Below are 22,536 nucleotides of genomic sequence, written 5' to 3' on the forward strand. Positions count from 1 at the left end.
TGTAGCTGTAGTGGTGTCTCTTTATGACTATGGCTCAAGTAGAACATCCACTCTGCCATAGCTCCAATCTTTCTGAATTATATAATAAGATTTCCTATAACATCGCCTTGGCTCAGGTTTCCTGAGTCCTCAATATCCTCTGTTCATTTCCTGAACACTGGCCACACCTCTGTAAGTAGTGCCTTCATTAATATCTCTTCATATGAACCATTTTTGGGTAAATTTTATAACCTGCTGGGACCTTAGCTATTGCACCATCATATAGTTTATTTTTCATACACTAGCTAGATGCTCCTTTTAAGATAGTGTTACTCTTTACTTTAGAATACATTTGAATATTTCCATAGTAAAAAATAAGAAAAATAGAGTTATGTGTCTTCTCTGCTCAAAATCCTGCAGTAACTTTCCATAGTTATTAGCATAAAAGTAAACTCCCTATGACCATTTAAGCCCTGTATTATCTATTTCCTGAATACTTCTGACCTCATCGTCCACACTCCTGCTACCCTGTCCAAATAACTCTATTTACCCTGGCCTCTTTGCTGTTCTTTCTCCAGGGAACACTCTTTTGCCTTATATCTGTTTGGTTTTTCCCTCATTTATTTTATGTCTCTGATCAAAATCACTTTTCATAGGATTTTTCTGGACTGCCTACCTAAAATGGCAACCCCAAACACTCTTTTGCCTTGTCCTATTTCTTTTAATTCATGATTATTTTCACCATCTGAGTTATAATGAATGCATGGTTTGTTGGATGCCTGTTGCCACTCTTCTACCCTGCCCCCCTTCTTGCTAAAATGTGAACTGCATAATAGTAAAGAGCAGTCTGTTTGATTCAATGTTTTTTTTTTAATTTTTTTTTTAATTTTAATTTTTTTTTTTGTTTGATTCAAGTGCTTGTTAAACCCAAGGGCATACTCCTGGCATACAAGTGGCACATACAAAGTCTTTATGAAATGAGTGTGTGAATAAGTAAGTGAGTAAGTGAGTGAAGAGGTTTCTAGACTAATTTTCACCAAATGACTCATTCTTGTATTATTAATGGTAGCATTTTGGTTTTTTTATTGTTTTCGCTGTTGTATGTATGTATGATTTGCCTTTTAATCAATATAGCATAGTTATAAAATGAATTTATGTTTTAAAAAATTCACTCTGGAGGCATTGTGAGGAATGTCAAGTGGGGGATAGACTAGTCACTAGAGTTGGATAATTACCACTGAATCCATTGCAAAAAAAAAAAAAAAAGAATGATAAGGTCTAATCCAAAGGTATTGATAATATACATGGAAAGAAGAGATGTAGAACATTTTAAAGAATCACATTTATAAAACAAACAAACAAACAAACAAACAAACAAACAAACAAACTTGATAGCACATGCAATAGAAGACAACAGCTGCCAGTAAGGACTTTATTTGAAGAGATAACACATATCTTTGTTTCTGGACATGACCTCAGGACAAGATTCCAGTCTCCTAAAAAAAAATGACCAATCAAATGAAATGGGCATTTATCATTCAAATAGATCTTTATATTTTAGGCATAACTTCCTTATCTGCCCAATTTTATATATATTTTAGCATATTTAGAAAATAATGAGCATTAGCTTGAATATTAGCATGAGGTGAAATCTAATGGTCAAGATAAAATCTCATTTTTTTCATAATAGATGAATATCATGAGTGACTGCTCACTGTAACCAGATTTTAGGTGTTCCTTATGATTAAATATTCATCACTCCCTAAATTCTTACCATATACTTGCCATCTCTTATTCTAGCTTCCTTTTGAAAAGAGTACAACACTTATGCTGATTTGTAGCAAATTGAGAAGTTGTTTAATGGTTTGGAAAACCCCCACAGCTGACTGAATTGAGAATAACACATTCATTATTATTTATGACTCTATTTCCAGGTCTTTATAGGTCAGCTTATTGAATTCACTGAATATGCTGCTTTTCCAGCTCAGCAAAGCCAATTTTGCAGGCTACTTTGTGGTACATAAACTCAGAAATGGAAGAGAGCCGATTTCTTTAAATATAAACACACTTAGAATGCCTTTAATTTAGGATAATTAACTCTAAATGAAAATCAATTGTTTATTAATCTTTTTCATTAAGAATTCCAAAACTTTAAAAAATAATAACTACCCAAAAAAGTAATTCTCTAGTGTGTTCTACAGATCATTCTTTCCATGAGACTTAATAGCCATTACTTGAAATGTTTTCTTCAGAGAAACCATGAGTTTAAGTGAGTTTTTAATTATATTATGATGACAATCCATATTACAAAATTTTAAAGTGGGGGAGATATGGCAGGATGGGCTTATAATTTTTTTAACATGAAACAGTTTTGTGATAAATACCTTTAAATACTATTTGTCCATGAATAAAGTGTTAGAAAATGCTAGTCTAGAGCAAATCTTTTCAAAGACCAAACGTAGATGTAATAAGAAAGCTTAATAATTCAAAAACAGAGCATGCTTTTGTCATTGCTTCAGTAGTTTATAATTTTAGGATCAAAATTTGCCACTTTATCCTATAGGAAATATGGTATATTTTGACTTAAAGAGTACATATTTAATCCTTATACTCTGTTTCTCTCTAAAAATAAATAAATCTTTAAAAATATATAGTCTATCAAGTGATTTTTTAACATTTTTTAATACTTTATTTATTTATTCCAGAGAGAGAGAGAGAGAGAGAGAGAGAGAGAGAGGCAGAGACACAGGCAGAGGGAGAAGCAGGCTCTACGCAGGGAGCCCGATGTGGGACTTGATTCCAGGTTTCCAGGATCTGGCCCTGGGCTGAAGGCAGCGCTAAGCGGCTGAGCCACCAGGGCTGCCCTATCAAGTGATTTTTAAATGAAATTGCATTTTACATATTTTGAGAAAAAAATAGCATAAACCTTTAAATATAGAGTTATTGGTCATGAATTCTATAGTATAATAAATGACAATTTAAAAATACATAGTGAAAATATTGCCTTTTAATCTGTCTTTTCTTCTGTTTCTAATTTCTGGTTGTCACTGATGAAATCACCACCCACAATCCTGATTTGTTTAAGCTAATTATTGCAGCTCTTTGTCACACCAAGAAAATGAGAAACATTTATGTAAACTGTAGCAAAAAGAGTTTAGTAATAGAATATCAAATATATATATACATATGTATACAATGTAGAATATCAAAAATATCTATATCAAAAATATCTATATATCTATATATCTTTATCTGTCTATCTATCTATCTATCCACATATATTTGAAGAGAGAGAGAGTAAAGAAGGAAAGGAGCAGAAGAAGAGAGAGAATCTCAAGCAGGCTCCATGCTGAGTGCAGACCCCACCCCTGACTTGATCTTAAGACCTGGAGATAATGACCTGAGCTGTCAGGAGTCAGACACTTAACTAAGCCACGCAGGCACCCATAATATTTATTTTTGAAAGCTATTTTTAGTTGACATGATTTTTATTTTTTAAATGTTCTTCAAAAGAAAAACAAATATTTTGCTTTAAAATTAATAATTAAATTTGAACATTAAACATCTATTTATTAAATCATTATTCCATGCCAAATAAAGATAGATTTTCTTTAGTGGAAAAACAAGTCCTCAGAAATATCTTTGATATATTTTATTTACTTATTAGTTTTTATTTAATTTTTTTTAAAGATTTCATTTTTTTAAAGTAATCTTTACAGTCAACCTGGGGCTAGAACCTACAATCCCAATACCAAGAGTCACACACTCTGCTAACTGAGACAGCTGGGTGCCCCATACCTGAAATACAACTGTACATTACTTATTTGTTCAGGGAAATATTTTCTTTGAATTGCAACAAAATTAGGTTTTGTGGTTTAAATTATCTAACTTTCCACATGAGATATAACATGAAATATTGGCGATGTTCAGTGTCTGTGTTGTCTTTTCTGCTCCAGGTGTCATACATGATGACAGTTCATACCTCACCAGGTGCTAAATGCTAAGATGTAAGAGTTAAAATATTTTTGTTGTTGTTGTTTGAAAGTTTATTCTCAAAGGTGGAAAAAATTCTGTTTTGAGAGTTAGAATTCCTAAATTCCATTGTACATGCATCAGTGAGTTTTTAAATTTAAATTATCTAAAATAGTCTGTGTTGGGCAGCCCTGGTGGCTCAGCGGTTTGGCCCCTCTTCAGCCCAGGGTGTGATCCTGGTGACCTGAGATCGATCCTGTCGGGCTCCCTATGTGGAGCCTGCTTCTCCCTCTGCCTGTGTCTCTGCCTCTGTCTCTCTCTGTGTCTCTCATGAATAAATAAATAAAATCTTAAAAAAAAAAATAGTCTGTTTTAATTCTCAGAACCTCAATTTCTACCTGCAAAATATTAGGGAGCTGGTTTTGAAGGTCCTTTTTGCCATAAAAATCTATGAAAGTAAGGTGAATATACCTTTGAGGATAGTGTCATGTGATCATTCATGTATTTTCTCTGGTGATTATGGAAAAATAAATTCTAAGCTGATCTGAATTGGCCTGATAAGGAAGTCAAAAGTGAGTAGAAAATATTGGAGTAAACATAACTTGAAATTAACAAAATTCAAAAAAATCACAGTAATGTTTCATAAACTTTGGATTAAAAAGAAAAAGTAATATGCCCACTTAATGAATTCTACTTGATGAAGTTAAATTACAGAATACTAAAAAATGTCTGATCATAGCAAACTCATAATTGTTTTCATATACTTAAAATTGAATACATGGAAAGTAAATAAAATTTACTTTCATTTATCAGGAGAACTGAATTGGAAAATTTGATGTATTTGTGGGAAATATTAAATTAACATGTGCACCATTTTCCTAATGGTTAGAATATGAAATTGCATGATACTTAGCAGCAGTAAGATTATTCTAAGATAATTTACCTTTATATTTTGAAAAAAAATCACTCCAATAAATTTGAATAGTTATACAAAATATATGCAAATATTTATCATTTTTTAACTTTAGTACTGTACTGTTATATTCAGAATATTATTAAAATAACAACTTTTATTCTGGGTGACCTATAGGTATTTGCCATTTAATTAGAATAGTAAAGAGTGCATTTGCCTGATTCTCTGGATAATCATTAGTGTTAAATTGTTCTTCTTGGGAGATATTTTTCCCATTTTCAGAGTCATTATAGTAATACATTGTTTTATTTATTTTATACTCTTGTAAATTAAAATTATAGTAGGAGTCATTTCAATACAAGTGTGATAAAATTCAATTCACTTGTGATTCCTTCACATAGCTTATATTTTGCTTCCTTTCCTCCTAGGAATGATTTAAATTATACAGGTTTGCAAAGTAATTTACAACAGTTTTTTTTTTTAAGTCATAGGATTTTTGTCATTTAAAAGTTGTGAATGATGATTATTAGGGGAAAAAAATGACTGCAATGGAAGGGATCTATAATTCACTAATGACCATTTATTTGGTGAGCAAAAAGTTCTTCCAAGTTTTTAATTTTTTTTCTTTTGGTACATATTGAATGAAATTTCATGAAAGGTTTGAGACATGGTAAAAATTATTTTTTTGCAGATGGGGAGGCATATGTATCTTAATTTTCTATAAAATTATTTGTCAATTATTTATTGAGTAGACATTAATTCTTAGGAAAATGAAAACCTACTTTCATTCAAGAATATTTCCATCTTCTTGTCCTGATGTGAAAACTGAGGCCCAATGAAATTAACTTTCCATGATCAAACGCTGAATTAATGTCAGAGTCAAAAATAGGATCCAAACAGTCATTTATACCATTGCATCTGCTCACCTACCAAGATGTGTACACACGTTTTTGCTTTTCACCTGTTCTCATAGATAATTTTTCGATCCTCTTTTCTAAAGCCAATTTATCCACTTATCCACTTGTGCATGAAATCCTACCTACTCTAGCACATTCAGACAAAATATTACAACAGTTCTGCCCTCTGTTTTACATAATCAAATTTCCTCCCTTTGGAATCACACCTGTATTCAAACACACTTGATCCCTACCTGCCCCTGCCCACACTGTTTGGTGTTTATCAATTTATTTTTGTTTTATCAATTTATTGACCCCATTTTTCCTGTATGCTTAGCTCTAGTCTACAGGAACTGCAATGGCTTCCATTTCAGTTCAAGAAAGTACTAAAGTCCTTATAATTGCTTATATCATTCAGTGTTTTAGATCCTTACCTTCTCTAAATTCTTCTAGTAACTAACACATTGGACACTTTGCTTCAGCTACACAGGCTGCCTTGTTTTTCCTCAAAGAGTAACAAGCAACAATATTTTATAAAAATAGCAATGTTGACAAGGGATGTAGGAGCATATTTTATCTATGTCCTAAATAAATTATTTATCAAAATAATTTTATAATTGGATCAAGGCAAATTTCTCTACTATAGCTTTCCCAGTGAGATGGACCCAAACATTAAGAGTATTCTTTAGGCTAAGGATCCTATTTTAATTACCAGATTTCATCTCTTTAAACTTCAGTCACTAAAATATTATAGTAGCTTCATGAGTTAATTGAGTTCCCTAAATCCTAAATTAAAATCCTGGAAAAGGTTTAGTGTTTTAAATGACTTCATTACAAACGTTCCACATTTTTTGTTAGTCCTCTTACAAATTATTATATCCTTTAATTTTATCATTGTTATATAAAATAGGCATGAATAAAAAATGAAATTCTTCCTTAATGTTTAATTGAGAAAAATAATTGTTCTTACTCTGTGTGGCCTCTTGGTAAATGTTATGTATATTAATTAATATGTACAAAAATGCTTATGAACTAACTCAAGTTCAGGTTTTGTTTTTGTTTTTTTCATGAAATGGACTTTGTTTTCTGATTTATTATGCTAGCAATGAAAATGGAACACATTATTCTTATAGTCAATTATTTTTAAATATATCATTGAATTAGAGGAATTCTGATGAATTTATGTTCTGTGAATATACCTAATAAAGAGATGAGAGAGTGTATCCTTACCATTGTCCATTCAGTTAGGGATTTGTAGTAAAATCTGAGTGAATGTGCTATTTATGACTATGTTCCTAGTACCCACTGTTAGTTCCATCACAACATACAATTGTAGATTCTCTCTCATTCCAGGTAAATCATATATCAACTGATGGTGAAATGAAACCAAAATTCCTAAGACTTAGAATAAACATTTCATTTGCTGATTCAATGAACACTTTTTGAGTACCAATTACAGCAAGAACTTTGTGAATGAGAACTTCAAGTCTGGTTTTCTAAAAAATATAGTTATAAAAAAATAGATAAAAACAGACTAAAACTAAGCAAGAAAATAGTAGGTGAGAGTGCTAAGGACAAGACACATTGGATGTGGCATGTGATTCATTAGAAAGAGTAGGCTGTGCTATGATAAAGGTGAACATCTATGCAGTAGGAGACTAGAAAAAGGATGCGGTGGACAGCTCATCCCAGCAAGTAGAAATATGTTATCAATAGCATTGTATAGAATTGTCAAGGTATGCTAATAATAAAAGCAGACTGACTTTCAGCCATTTTATTATTGTCTTTAATTATTTACAAACCATGCTTCCCCTTTCATTGCTTACACCTGAGAAGACTATTCCTATCACCACCACCCTCTTCTGCTGGCAGGCCACCTTTTCTAGCCCTCAGAATTGGCTAGTACAAATGTTCTATAGAAGAAATAAACCTGACTTTTGCAAGAAACAGAAAGAATATCGGTGCACCTAGAAGATACTAAGTGCTGGGAAGAGATTAGGTCAGGGAAGTAAGTATTCATGGGACTGATGATATAGACCTTGCAGGATAGGGATATTCTGATTTTTGTCCTAAGAACATAAATCTTAAGTTTGAAATTAGTGCATTCATGCTTCAAAAGTTCTATCTGGTTGCTAGATAGAAATTATTGCTAAGCATTATTAAACATAAAAGTTAAAATAACAGGTAGAAGACTATTCCAAAGGCATAGGAGACATATGGTGGTGGGTTATTTTAGGATGGGGCTATAGAAAGGCCAAGAAAGAAAAAAAAAAAAAAGAACAGATTTAGGATATAGTTTAGAATACAGCCAAAAGGACTTCCTAAGGAATTGAATATTAAACAAAGTGCAAAGTAGAGAATTAAAAGTTCTAGAATTTAGGCCTGAGAAACTAGATGGTTCGTAATACTATATTTACTGAGAATGGGAGACAGGGAGGAAGTCTTGGGATTTTGAAATCTTCCATTATGATCATGTGAAGTTTTGAATGGCTATTGGATATCTAATTAGATGTGTCAAATAGTTAACTGGGTATGTGTATCTATCTCTCAGGAAGAGTTTAGAGCTGAATATATAAATTTGGAATTTATAATTGACTCATATATAGTATTTAAAAGTATAGAAGAATGCTATTATTTATGGAGAAAATATGGTGTACTGGAGAATTGCAATCAAAGAGTAGAAAAAATTAGCAATAACAAGTGAGTAAGAGTGGCCAGGCCAATTTTGTTAAAGCTGCTGGGAAGCCAAGTAAGATGAAAACAAGTGAGATGGGAAAAAATATGACAGCATGGAGGTTTCAGGTGATTTTGAATAGTTCAAAGGACTAGTTATAGTGGATTGAAGGGAGAATGATGATTATTAATAAGTATATTTATTAACTATAAACAATAATAGCTACATATTTTGCTGGAAAAATAAATAGAATTAGAACACTTGGTAGGAATATGGGGATTTTTGTTTTAATATGTCTGAAACAATAAATCTTTGCAAGTTAATTAGAATGATCCAATGTGGAACCAATTGATAATATAAAACATAGAAGGGTTACTGAAGTAGAGAAATTTCAGTGGCAAGAAAAATGGGGTACAAACCACAAGCAGTGGGCTCAGCCCTTGACAAAAGCAGAGACACTTATGAGCACTATATTAAAAAAAAAACTTAAAGGCTTTCATATTAGGCTCCAACTTCTCTACGCTTTTTACCAAAGAGTGCATATTATTTTACCGCATTGACAAAAACTGTTGAAATAAAAAGTTTTTGTATTTTCTTAGTGTTGTAACTTGAATTGTGAATGTTATCATGGGTTAAATGATCATAAATACTAAATAGTATTTAAGGTAAAACTGTAAGATTTTAGAAGCACATATCGTCCATGCATTTCTGTTTTAAAGACATTGTTTCTCATTTCTTTTAGAAAATAACATTATTCCATGCTTTAAAAAATATTATAGTCTAGTTTTATAGAGAAGACTATTTTTAAAAATATTTTATCTTATTTGTTCATGAGAGACACAAGAGAGAGGCAGAGACAGAGGGAGAAGCAAGCTCCCTGCAGGGAGCCCAATGCAGAACTCAATCCCAGGACCCCGGGATCATGTCCTGATCTGAAGGCAGATGCTCAATCACTGAGCCACCCACGCATCCTGGAGAAGACTATTTCTTTGATGATGCCTGGTATAATCATTAATTAATCAGAGAGCAAGTAGATCAAAGAGGGGGAAAAAAAAGAACAAAAACAAACTAAAAAGCAACAAAGACCAGTAATAGACTGCATTAATGTGTTTGATTAGTTTTTGCCTTGCTCATTTGTAAGAGTCAAAATATTTTCTTTTTAGTTTCTTTTCCTTTGTAAAAACAAGATATATAACACACTAAATAGTGAACATTAATGCTGACAAATGTGGAAAGTTGTCAGATTTATCAAGGAGTAGTTTACCTATGTTTGCTTTGGAAAAGTAAAATCAAACAAAACATATAAATTATTCAAGAGTATAATCTACTCTGTATATCTTCCATTGTGATTTATGAATGTTCTTTTTGTATTGATTTCTTTTTTGTCACTTTGCTTGCTTTTCATTAGGTTTTTTAGTTGTGGCTATAATTTTTATGGACAGGAGGGTCTATGTCACCAGTATCTGATCAAATTTCACATTTCCAATGGAGTAAAAAATGTTGCTGACCTCTCCCTTCACATGTTGCTATTATTACATAAAGGATCTTTTGGGATAAATTACAGCTTCGCATAGAAAGAATTTATTCCTATAAAATAGAGGTAGTATCTGTTTCCTTAAGTGACCCTCCTGAGTTTCCTTGTTACTTTGTTATTTTTTCTAATTATAGTAAACTATACTCCCTTAAGTTTAGGCAATAATTTATTATTCCATTGCAAATGATTTTTTTTCCTTTCACATTTTGCTACGGAAAATAAATGTTTATGCACATAAACACACACTGCTACATATTTAAGAGTCAATAGGTATTTTGGTTAGCAAGATCTGAGAAATCTTTATCTTTGTCATCTCAAAAGAGATAAACAATACCAATTCCAAGACAGGAAGTAAAGTTTACTTGTATATCTCTAACTTTCTAAATAATCTGTTATTGTGACAAAACCAAATTTTCCTAAAGACCTTTTGGCTTGACTATATAAATATATACTGCATTCCTTTGATTTTCAGAATAGCATGCTTCAACTTTCCAAACCAATCATTAGAAAATAACCCGCCAAAAATTGGATAGTTAAGTGTATTTTTAAAATATGTATATGATAAATAAATATTTATGTACGTATTATAAGGATACATCTTACAAAAGCAGTTAAAACCAGTGGAAATGATAGTTATGTAATGTTAAAACATGTTTATTGCACAGCAACGTATTCTTTTGTTGCATTTTTATAAGAGAAAACATAGAAAAATGAGTAAATCAATATGGTTAACCTCCTTTGTGTGTGTGTGTGTGTGTATACACAATCACTCTCTAAAATAAAATTTCCATATTTTTTCCAATTCTATTGAAAATTTTAAACCTCTGGGTATTCAAGAAAAACACAGAAACTATTATGCAAAATTCTATTCCTCACTTATTTAAAAAGATAATAGAAGTCATTCACTGTTTCTTAGACTATGACTCATTATGTATTTCTTTCATTTTGCCTTTTGCTCTGGTCCTTTCTGCAGCAAAGTCAACTGAATTTATTTCAATATTAGCTGTTATATTTCAATACAGGATAAAATAGACATTTTACTTCTGAGTCATTTTATGTCTCTTTTTTATTCTTTTCTGGAGCTCATTTTGTTTACCACTTTTCTCAACTGAAATTCATACTGTCTACAAAAATGTATATCCTCATGTTTTTCTACACCAAATAACCATAGTTTTTATTTAAAAATTAGCCTATTTACTATTTCTTTTGAAAATAAATTCTTACCTCAAGAGAAAATGGAGACTCTCCCTCTTTTAAATACTGCTAGTACTTTAAAATATAATACTGCATTTTATATAATTAATATATTAAACATATGTATAAACATACATAACGAGAGAGAAAGAAAAGTGAGAGAGAGTGTGTGTGTGTGCACACAAGCAATATATATTAGGGAAAAACCTATATTTAAGAGCTCCAGGATCAAGAAAAAAGTTTTTCTGATCATCATAATAGCTTTTCTGAAGGCATGTATGATGCTTAGCTACTTTGAAAGTTCACGTAAAAGGCTAGAAAATCCTAGATTAGATCAAACTCTTTTTTTTTTTTTTTTGATCAAACTCTTTTTTAACTCTGGTTGGACATCCAGTTAAATCTGAAGCCAATCACAAAAGTAAATACTGTAATTTCCCCTCAGTGGAATAAGAACTACAATAATGTCACGTATATCTAGAGCACAATCTGAGCTCTGCAACTTAATAGGAAGATGGCTACTGTGCTGATTCTCAATTTGTTCATTAGTCAAGTGGTAATAATAACAGTTACTACATAAGCATAATGTAGAAATTAATTGAAATAAAGTATGTTATGTTGGTAACTAAAGAAGGAGATAAAAACTTGTTAGTTTATATTCCCCTGCTCTCCTTTCTTCACCATTTTTTTTCACAGAAATCTTTAAAATCTGGGTAGAAATATATGGAAGATGCTATAATAACATGTAATTCATTAGCATCAGTTAAGGAAGTGATAACACCTCTTATATCCAAAATATTTCATGAAAAGAAAATGTGTTTTACTCTTTCTTCCTCCACATCTAATTTGAAATTATACATAAAGTAATGTTTGCAATACCCCTAATTTGACAAATGAGAAATAGATAGTAGACACATGCTGTATTTATGACTATTAAACACTCTAATAAGAGTTAACTTAAAAGTCTTTTACTAGCTAGTTACACCAAAAAAAATCATATCTTGTTTTCTAATGTAAATAAATATTGTTTCACTAAGATAAAGCAGCTGATCCAAAAAGAAGTAAAACTCCGTTTGTAATGTGTAGCTTTAGTAACAAATAAGTCAATAGAATGTACATGTCTATTCTGATGGAATAGCATAGATGGATGTACAGGTAAAAGCATCTCCCATTTTTTTTTAAAGATTTTATTTATTTATTCATGAGACACACACATAGAGAGAGAGAGAGGCTGAGACATAAGCAGAGGGAGAAGCAGGTTCCATGCAGGGAGCCCGATGTGGGACTCGATCCCTGGGACTCCAGGATTACCCCCTGGGCGGAGGGCAGGCGCTAAACCACTGAGCCACCAGGCGTCCCAGCATCTCCCAGTTTTGATGACAGAAGAGTAGGGGGAGAGAGTATGAAGGAAAGGCATATCATGAAAAGCTTGAGCCCTGGTTATATTTTTGGCCTCTTCAGTTATGCTTCCTAGTACTTACGATTTTTTTTCTGATCATGATGATTTTTGGCCACTGGCTTAACTCCATGCTCCCCACATTTCAACATACAGTTGAAATGGGTGGGCAGGGGTCTAAGGTACCAACTGTCACATCATCTATCTTTGGTTAATGGGTATCTACCTATTATTGCCTAATAGTGGTCATTGGCCATTTCTATCTTGGGAGAAGATCCCCAGGGTCTAAGGATATCTGGCATCAGAACCTAGAATGGAAGATTCAGAAAAATCCAGTGCTTTGATTCACAATTCATTGTTTAGTTACCTAAACACATTTTTCTTCCTTTTTAAGATCCTGGTGTTAAGATAAACTCATATAATTTGCTTAGGCAGAACCTCCATAAATTCTTCTCCTCTGTCTTTACTGCTTTATTCATTTCAGCAGCCAAATGAAAGACAACTATTCCTTTATTTGTAAAACTTCATTTGTTTTCTCAATTTTGGTACAGTGTTTTTTTTTTTCAAACTTTGCAATCTTAATATATGATCATAATTCTCATTTCATTTATTAACATGTACTTGCCTGTCATTCTTTCCCAATGTCCTAATTCCCTATTTTACATTCTTTGTAATATATGGATCAGTGAAAGTATTGATGGTAGTATGGATCCAAATGAAGAATCTGGTGAATGTTACAGGCCCCTTACATCTCCCACAAAAATGTATACACCTACAATTGTATTTATCATTTCAAGCTAAGAGCTACCTTCAAACTTATTTCTTGATAGCCTGAGAATTCAAGGAAACCCCAGGTTAACATTGCTGTGCATAGATAATTTTGCAACATGACAAGGTAAAAACATAAGACTAAATCAGAGAAAAATACTCTTCTTCTTACAAGTTGAATGAACTTGTTCTTACCAGTTCATCTGTCCTATATAACTCATCAGTAAAATGAGGCAGTTGGTTCACTTGGTGTCTGGATTCTCCTTAGCTCCAATTATTGAAGATTCCATAATTCCAACTGCTAAATGCTACTACTTCATAACCGTGTAACATTAAGTAATATGTCTTACTTATTTATAAGATTTCAAAACTCTATGAATATACCCCAAGAATGTATTTTCATCAGAGAATGATCACATTATTGCATCTTAGGATAGATAAGAAGATAGATAGATAGATAGATAGATGATAGATAGATAGATAGATGATAGATGATAGATAGATATTCAAAATAGGGAAGCAGGGAATTAATTGCAACATTTAAAAATCTTCTAGATACTGTATTTAGATTAAGTACTTTACAAGTGCTGTCTAATTTTATTCTCACAAAACCTTTGTGGTAGTACAATTTTATTTTATAGGTGAAGAAGTTGGATCTCAGAGAAATTAAGTGACGTTCTCATAGTCATATGAGCATGAATCAATATGTGGCAGAGATGGGAATCAGAGCCATTACTCATCATTTTCCATCACCACATATTCCTAAAAAGAGTATTTGATTAAAACTAAAAAAAAATGTGAATAGTAATAATAAGTGGGTTGTGATGTTACTTTTTCTTAAATAATTAAACAATTGTAAACAAATGGTAACAGTGAGGCATAAAACTTAGTTTGGGAAGTGGTTGGACTTTCTGCCTTCAAGTGCGTGTGTGTGTGTATACGATAAAACATAAAAATTGAACATTACTATTTTACCAAATGCTTAATGGGTATTATTTTTTATTTTGAATTATTATTATTGTTTAATTTACATTTTGATGTTACTTTTAATATAGGGCTTTTTAGAACATAATAACTATTAATACAGCATCTCATACAATTACCTGTGGTGGAAGCAGCGGCAGTCTTATAAAGGCAAGAAGCATACTCAAATCATTGCATCTCCTCTGCATGTCATACTTGACCCACATCATTAATGCATGGAAGATAGTTTCTTCGTCAGGAACATTTACATCATCACTGGCCAGGAGTTTATGGAGCTCCTCAGCTGGAAGCAGTAAAAACTCTTGATTTCTCATAACTTCCATTATGTTTTCCTGCAGGGAGAAAACATCTTGGAATAAATTTGGCTTCACTTTGATTTAGCTGGGAAAGCATCTCAGAATGAAATGAGAAGTCGTCAATAACCTTTGTTCTCATTATAACATAATCCTTGAGACTTAATCCTTCAGAAACTAGAAGCTGTTAAAATGAAAGCATTGTAATTGTAATTGAAGTGTAAATGTATCAGAGACAGCACAGATCTTGTAATAACTGGAGGATTATAATGTTGAGCTTTGTTATGCAGGCAGAGTGTACTAAGTGATTAAATGTTCAAGTTTCAAGTGGACTGCTATGTAAGGTTTGGTGAACATAAAAAGAATAGCATTTCAAATTTTTTAAAGCTTGACTACATATACATGAATCAGAAAGTGGGAACGAAATTACATAGAGATAAGTAACACTATAAGATGCATCACTATTTATTTAGAAGGGAAAAACAGGACAGATAGGCTATAGAAGTCACAAAAGCACATATGTTCCACCCTTTTATTATCTCTCAAAACTTCCTCCTCTCATGACAATTTCTCTGGCTTAATTTAGATTCCCATTTATTTTCTTCCAGATTGCTGCCATAACCTTCTAATTACCCAGCCTGACTCTATTCTTAGCCTCTTTACTGTATCCTCTATAATAATGCTAGAATAATTGTTCTACCACATAAATATCACGGCTTGCTTTGGTTTGGTCTCCTTTGTCTTTTGGTTCAAATCTCTTGGTGAAGTACACTACTTCTTTATGATCTGACGTCTTCCTGAGTCTAAGACTTTATTTCTTAACCTTACTTGTGTTCTAGTCACAGTTACTTAATCTTTCCATTTGCCATCCTGTCAGACATGTCCCCTCTCACTCATCTATTGCTTAAAATGACTTATATCCACTTTTTCCTAATTTCTGACATTTTTAAAGACTCAACTCAAAAGCAATTTGTGATATACGGGTTTCTCAAGTCCTCTGTTCACTCGAATGGAATCTGGCTACCCCATTCACCATGCGTGCTCAGTGGGTGGTATTTATATCCCCGAGATAGCAGTTACCAAACTGTGGCCTAATCTTCAGTGCCCTTAGGGGTTTTAACTCAAACTTTAAGCTCCTTGGAACAGACACCTTAACATGGCATATCTAGATCCTGGAACATTACGGGTGAACAGTACATATTTATTGAATTGGATGTGTTGGTAATATTTGTGGAGACAAATAAAATTTTGGAAATAGTACAACAGAGTGGTGCAGCGTTTTTCAAATACACTTTAAAAATGACTTGCCAAAACCCTTCTGATATTCTAGCAGAGAGGGTTTGTTGGCTGATATATGGTTAGAGAAGACAGAGATCTGACTGGCTGCCTCTATTGTTCCACCAATCCCCATGTCTCAAGTCCAAGGAAGATATAATTAAGGTTTTTCAGATCATAGTTTAAAAGCCACTGTTGTGGTAGAAATCTCAAAACATGCATATTGTAGGAAAAAAAAAAAAACCTGAAACAGGTTCAACTAGATATTTTCCCACAAAGGCATTATGACTACACTAAAGCTGAATAGAAGGCTCAGCAAATGCCCATTACTCTGTATGTCAGAGAAGACCCAACTTCTTTTCTAAAAGAAACTTGATCCACCTTTTGAGTGTTATCCTTGGAACTGAATCCAAGGCTTGAAGTGCCTTCAGCTGTCACAAAAGAATCTCAGCTTTTACTTTTGTTCAGGTCATATGCCATATTTGATGGACATCACAGAATAGCTGATGTCCTAGAAAATTTTGTTCCCTGTGTTCCCTCTGTGCCTAACACAAATTCTATGTAAATTATAGGTATCCAATATCTATTTACTGAATTAACCAATTGAGTGTTCTGAGATGTAGTGCCACCAAGTTTCTCTAAAGAACTATGGTAAGATAAAGATGTTTTTGGAGAATCTTTGAAATATTTCTTGTCCATCTATTTTTCCAGTTACTGAAAAATCTATGCCCCTATTAAACTACACACAGAATTGTATAGCTAAACCATCAGTATATAGTATGGGGTACTATAAAAAAGCAGGTCTGTGAAACTCTTTTGGTGTCTATCAAATATATTGTTTAAGGCATATTTTGTTATATTTTACAGCAGCCTCTTTATGATGACCCTTGGGAGAAATTTCTTGCAGGTTTTAGTAGCGAGAATAATTGCACTTCTCCTGAGTAAATTGGTTTGCTTTTATCATGGATGTTGTAAATTATGAAATTGATCGGATTTCTCTTTTTATTTGGCTTCAAGAAAACTTAGAGTTAAATTGAAATCTATCTGTTAAGAAGGTAATAGTCCTTTATAGTTTGATTTCTTTTTTAGACAGCTCCAATGATAGTTTCATTTAATACCCCTAGCACAGATTTTTTTCTTTTATCCCTACATCTTTTTTAGAGCATATTCTTTTAATTTTATATCTTTGCAAGCCATACTACATTTTGGGGAATTAGCTATGTGGTTTGTAAAAACTGCTATAAATAAACTGGACATTAGGAGCTAATAACAGATTATTGGATTTTTCATACTGTCCCATATATTATATTGTTTATTATTTTTTCTTTATGTATTTTAGAGTTCTAAAGTTCTCTTTGCTCTTGTTTTCTCCATCAAGTCTCCTTTTCATGATATCTTGCCTGATATTTTCCTGTTTTTTGCAATCTATTTTCTGGAACTTGATTGTTTTAATTTCATTATGTTATATTCACTAAAGAAAAATGTAAATTCACACTACTTTCCTTAACACTGCTTGTGGTAACCTGGTAACTTTTTTGCAATCTATTTTCTGGAACTTGATTGTTTTAATTTCATTATGTTATATTCACTAAAGAAAAATGTAAATTCACACTACTTTCCTTAACACTGCTTGTGGTAACCTGGTAACTCCTTGTGTGAGAAGATCAAGTAGTGAGAGGCATCAAAATTCTTTGGCCTGTTTACCTTTTGTACAATAACTTTAAATTTATTCAATAATTCATTCTATATAGATTTACTGAACACTTAACATATGGTCCTGGATAATTGCAGCAAGAACAAAATGGATTTGCATCAAAAAGCTTACCACACATGGGACACCTATAAAATGTGCAGTGCTTAGAAAATGCCTTGTCAACTCAGAAAAACAGGGTTTTCAAATGGACCTAGAACATTAGGTAGGAGAGTAAATTAGAAAATGGAAAATGGATAGATATAGTGTTATGGCTAGGGGAAAGTATATAAACAAAGGCATAATAGCAGGTAATATAGTATAAAGTGCCATATTTGGAATGTCAATTTGATTAAGAATGAGCACAGAGAAATTGTGAGAAATAATACTGAAAGGATAATTTAGACCATATAATGGAATAAATTTATTCTAAAACTTTGACAGTCTCTCCATTAAATGGGAATATATGTATACATATATTTTTATACATAGATTGAAATATTTATTATAAAGAAAGATTTTAGCATCAAACTTAAGTTGCCACTACATAAGACACAAATAATTTTTATTAGTTACAAGGCTAAATTCTACTGTCTATTTTTTCTATTTCATAATACTTTAAAATAATTTTGGTAGCTACAAAAAATTCACAATTTTGTTTTATTCTAAACAGAATTTTCTTACCATTTTTATTTAGCTATTTCCTGAATTTGACATAAACATTTTCTAATATTAATTTTCTTCTCTCCCTTAATTATATTATTGTTTTTCTCTTATCTTATTATTGGCAATATATTAATAAGTAGTAATTATTCAATTTGAAATTCCAGTGGAAGTTTATTTATTTATTTATTTATTTTGATTTTATTTATTTATTCATGAGAGATACAGAGAGAAAGAGAGGCAGGGACACAAGCAGAGGTAAAAGTAGGCTCCATGCAAGGAGCCTGATGTGGCACTCGATCCTGAGACTCCAGGATCATGCCCTGAGCCCAAGGCAGGCACTAAATCACTGAGCCACCCAGGGATCCCCAGAAGTTTATTTTTCTACATCATTTTAAAAGCTAACAATTAATGATAATATTATGTTAAGTGGAATATAAGGAAGTGCATTCAATTATCATATTTTAGTTATCAATTTAGTTTAAAATCTGGGTATTAAATTGTAGTAAAATATTTTATTAATGTTCAAATAACTTTAACATAAATTTTAACGTTGTTTACTTCATTAACAGCTACTACAAATACAATGCATTATACACTATTATGGTTAACTCAAAGATACTGCTCTGTTATGAATGTCAACTGGGTTAAAACTATTTCACCATCTTGCACTTTGTGACCAGAAGTCAGTTAGAAGAAGCTCCTAATCACTGCTTCCAACATTATGTTGGGAAGGTTAATCCTCCAGATCACCACAGAATCTCTGGCTTGATTCCAAATCACTGGAGCCTATGGAATTCATTTAATTGCCCATCTAAAAAGTTATTGGTTAGAAAGAGGAATTCTTAGGAGGCTCACACTACCAAATAAATGGAAAAATGAAAATTTGAGGCTGAGAATTGGCTACATCCTCTGGTTAAGGTTTATTATATAAGAATGAAAATGTAAATTTTGGGTCTAACGTCTGAGTTCTAAAATTATAATTCCTTGCATCCTTTGCAAGGAAATTTTTGAGAGTTTCTGATATATGCATGATTCTACTATTGTCAGGGACAAAGTTGAAAAATACATATCTTGACTTCCAAAGCAGAAGTTACATCATGTACCGGATTGAGTAGTGTATACCAAAACTTCATATTCACTTGGAACCCGATAATGTGGCCTTATTTGAAAATAGGGTCATTGCAGATGTAATTAGTTAAGCTAAATTAAGGCCATCCTGGATTAGAGTGGGCCCTCATCCAATTACTGGTGTGGTAAATGACAGAAACAGGCCTACAGTGATGAGAACACTATGTGAAGACAGGGGTGACACAGAAGGAAGAAGGCCACATGAAGGTAAGATAAAAGTCATGCTGCCAAAAAAGTTAAGGAATGCCAAGGATTGCTAGGAACCACCAAAAGTTGGAAAAGGCAAGGAAGAATTTTTCCCTAGAAACTCCAGAGAGAGCATGGCTCTGCTGACATCTTGATTTCAGATTTTTAGCCTGAACTATAAGAGAAATTTTCTGTTGTTTTAAGTTATCCAGCTTTTAATACATTGTTATGGCAGCCTTAGGGAAATAAATATCATAAAAGAAAGTAAAAAAAAAAATTATGTTAAAGACTCTCACATAAACTTAAGAAAGTATGATAATTATTCCCAGTCTTTTACATTATAATTGCTAGGCTCTTTATTTTATGGAATCGTGCCTTTGAGAAATATTAGGTTTCTAATGATCCAAAGGAGTGTGAGGGACAGGAAAAAGTGATCTCCTATTAGTATCCAGATCTATCTATCTATCTATCATCTGTCTATCATCCCTCTATCTATCTACCATCTATCTATCTTTCTATGCCTCTAGTATTTAAATTTTCTAAACGAGCAAGTTGGGGAGAGACATTTATTCCAGTTATCAAACCTTCTTGTATCAGCTACTTTAAAGTTGCTATACTGATATATTCATGTCAGGACTAACCCTTTCAGGTTAAAACCAATTTTCCTGGGCTTTTGTTTATTTGCCTTCTCTGAATTTTTTATTTTTAATACTTGTGTTAAAGTTGCTGCCTCAACTCTTGAATACTATCTCAGACTTAATGAGTCTCAACAGAGACTCATTAAGAGATAGTCACAACTTGTTATTTTACAGATAAGAATGCGAAGGCTGGATACACAGTCAAGGTAGGTCTGGGGATTTAGTCTTTTGTCCTATTTCATTACCTGGACTTTATTTTATTTATTTAAAGTATTTTATACTTTATTAGGTTCCCCTTCTGGTTCTCCTTTGTTCATCTAATTTAGACTTACTGTCTTACTTTGATCTGTGCAATATGTATGCACTGATTCTTAAGTGTTCACTGAACCTGTTTCCACCTTTTTCTTGATATATCTGAGTTCCATGATGTGTCATGGTGATTATGGAGAGTCAACATATTAACACTGACTTGGACAGTTGGTCAGGATTTAGATCCCAACCCTGCTATCCACTGGTGTGTGATTAAAAAGTTTTTTTTTTTTTTTGTCTGTAAATGGGTTAAAAATAGTATCCATTGTAAAGCACTGTTGTGAGGATTAAGTGTGAAGATTAAATTAAATTTACTGTTCTCAATCAAGTATCTGACACTGAGCAAGCATTAGAGAAGCATTAGCCATTACTATTAGGCATCTGAGCCTACCCTTCACTTTAGTCTGCTATTGTTAAATGTATTGCCTACATTTACATTTCTTTAACTTCCTTATTTTCTTTACTGATTATTTGGTCCATAAGTCATTATCGAGTTTTTTTTTTTTCTGCCTAGTATATTTATAATACTAAAACCACTGAGACTAAAAAAGGGAAAGTTCTGGCTCCTAAGAAACATATTTTCTAATGAGAAGGAAAAAAATGGGGGATTTAATGGAGTCAAAGGTATAAGAATGAAAGTGGAATAAGGAAGGTCAAGGAGGAGTTTCAGTTAGGAGACACACAACTTTCCATTCTGGAATAGCAATTTCCAAGACAAGGAAATGTTTTTCATGCAATCATAGATTTACAGAGCATCAAAGAAATATTGATAGCATATGGTCTGATTCTCATATCATTATCTACCAGGATTACAAATGGGAATTTCTATGACCTCATGTAATCTCAAATTGGAAACTATCTTTAAAGACACTTAATGTACACTCCATGTACTTCTCTGTGCTCTGCTCACCCAGTGAGTATTTTTTTTTAAGATTTTATTTATTTATTCATAAGAGACAGACAGACAGACACAGACACAGACACAGACACAGAGCGAGAAGGCTGACATGGGACTCAATTCCAGGTCTCCAGGATCAGGCCCTGGGCTGAAAGTGGCGCTAAACCACGGAGCCACCCGGGCTGCCCATCGCACAGTGAGTATTTTCAATGATGGGAATTACTCCATTAAGAAAACCTACATCATTGTTGAATAGCCCTATCAGAAAATTGTCCTTATTTTGAAGTAAAATCTTCCTTCTTATAATTTTCTTACATTAATTCCAAGGCAGATCTGTTATTTATTCTATTGACCAGTTATTCAAACATTGAGGATTATATTTTTTCTCTTTTCTATCATACTTTTTAAAGGCTAAAGAATTATCGTTCTTTAATCTTCTAAAGGATCTTAATCTTCAAAACCAGAGAACAATGCTACAGCGGAAGATACAATCTTTGCTGAATCTCCCCTGAAATACCTGCATTCTTCTCTTTATTCCTTCAGCAATGAGAACAATAAAATAAAAATAAAAAATATTCATACAGACTCTGTGTTGTTTATTTGCATACAACTTTTTAATCTTTCCCAAGGACCTTTTCCAAGTAAATGCAGGAAAACAAATACTAAACAATCATTGATAAAAATCTAATTTCAATCACATGTATATATATGTATACATACACGCACATATCTAACTACTATTATTTAGATAACCAAATGAAAGAAATGTTCAAAGAGTTGACAGTGTGTATAGATTTTTTTTTTGTCAGTTTTGTCAGTGCTTATAAGATGACTTGGAATATAATTCTTTATATATTTGGATTATATATCAGACCCTTCTTTAATATAACAGTATATTGTAATGGTCACACATGTTTTAGTATATATATACATATACTTTCTTCTGAGTTTTCTTTAGCTACAGGAAAATGATTGAGATCCAAATCTGCCAAACTAAAGTGAACAGTTGCAAGTTTTCTTTATTAATTATTTCCCATCTATTAGGTGTGATTACTTCATTGGTGGCAATTTTTTTCCCAAAAAAATATTAGAGTACCAATGTTAAAATGAAGCATTTTGTTACAATTCCAAAACTGTGTCCAGTAT

At 32.3% G+C, this 22,536-nt stretch overlaps 1 protein-coding gene across 1 annotated transcript in view; it reads right to left on the reverse strand.

Annotated features, from left to right (window-relative positions):
* KLHL1 (kelch like family member 1) overlaps positions 1–22,536 on the reverse strand; it is a 353,403-nt gene that overhangs the window by 124,287 nt on the left and 206,580 nt on the right. Inside the window, exon 5 of the mRNA XM_025987262.2 lies at positions 14,427–14,639. Within this exon, the coding sequence (XP_025843047.1) occupies positions 14,427–14,639 (213 nt within the window). The remainder of the gene's footprint in view (positions 1–14,426; positions 14,640–22,536) is intronic.

The sequence above is a fragment of the Vulpes vulpes genome, chromosome 6 (genome assembly GCF_048418805.1).
Source record: "Vulpes vulpes isolate BD-2025 chromosome 6, VulVul3, whole genome shotgun sequence".
Lineage (NCBI taxonomy): Eukaryota > Metazoa > Chordata > Mammalia > Carnivora > Canidae > Vulpes > Vulpes vulpes.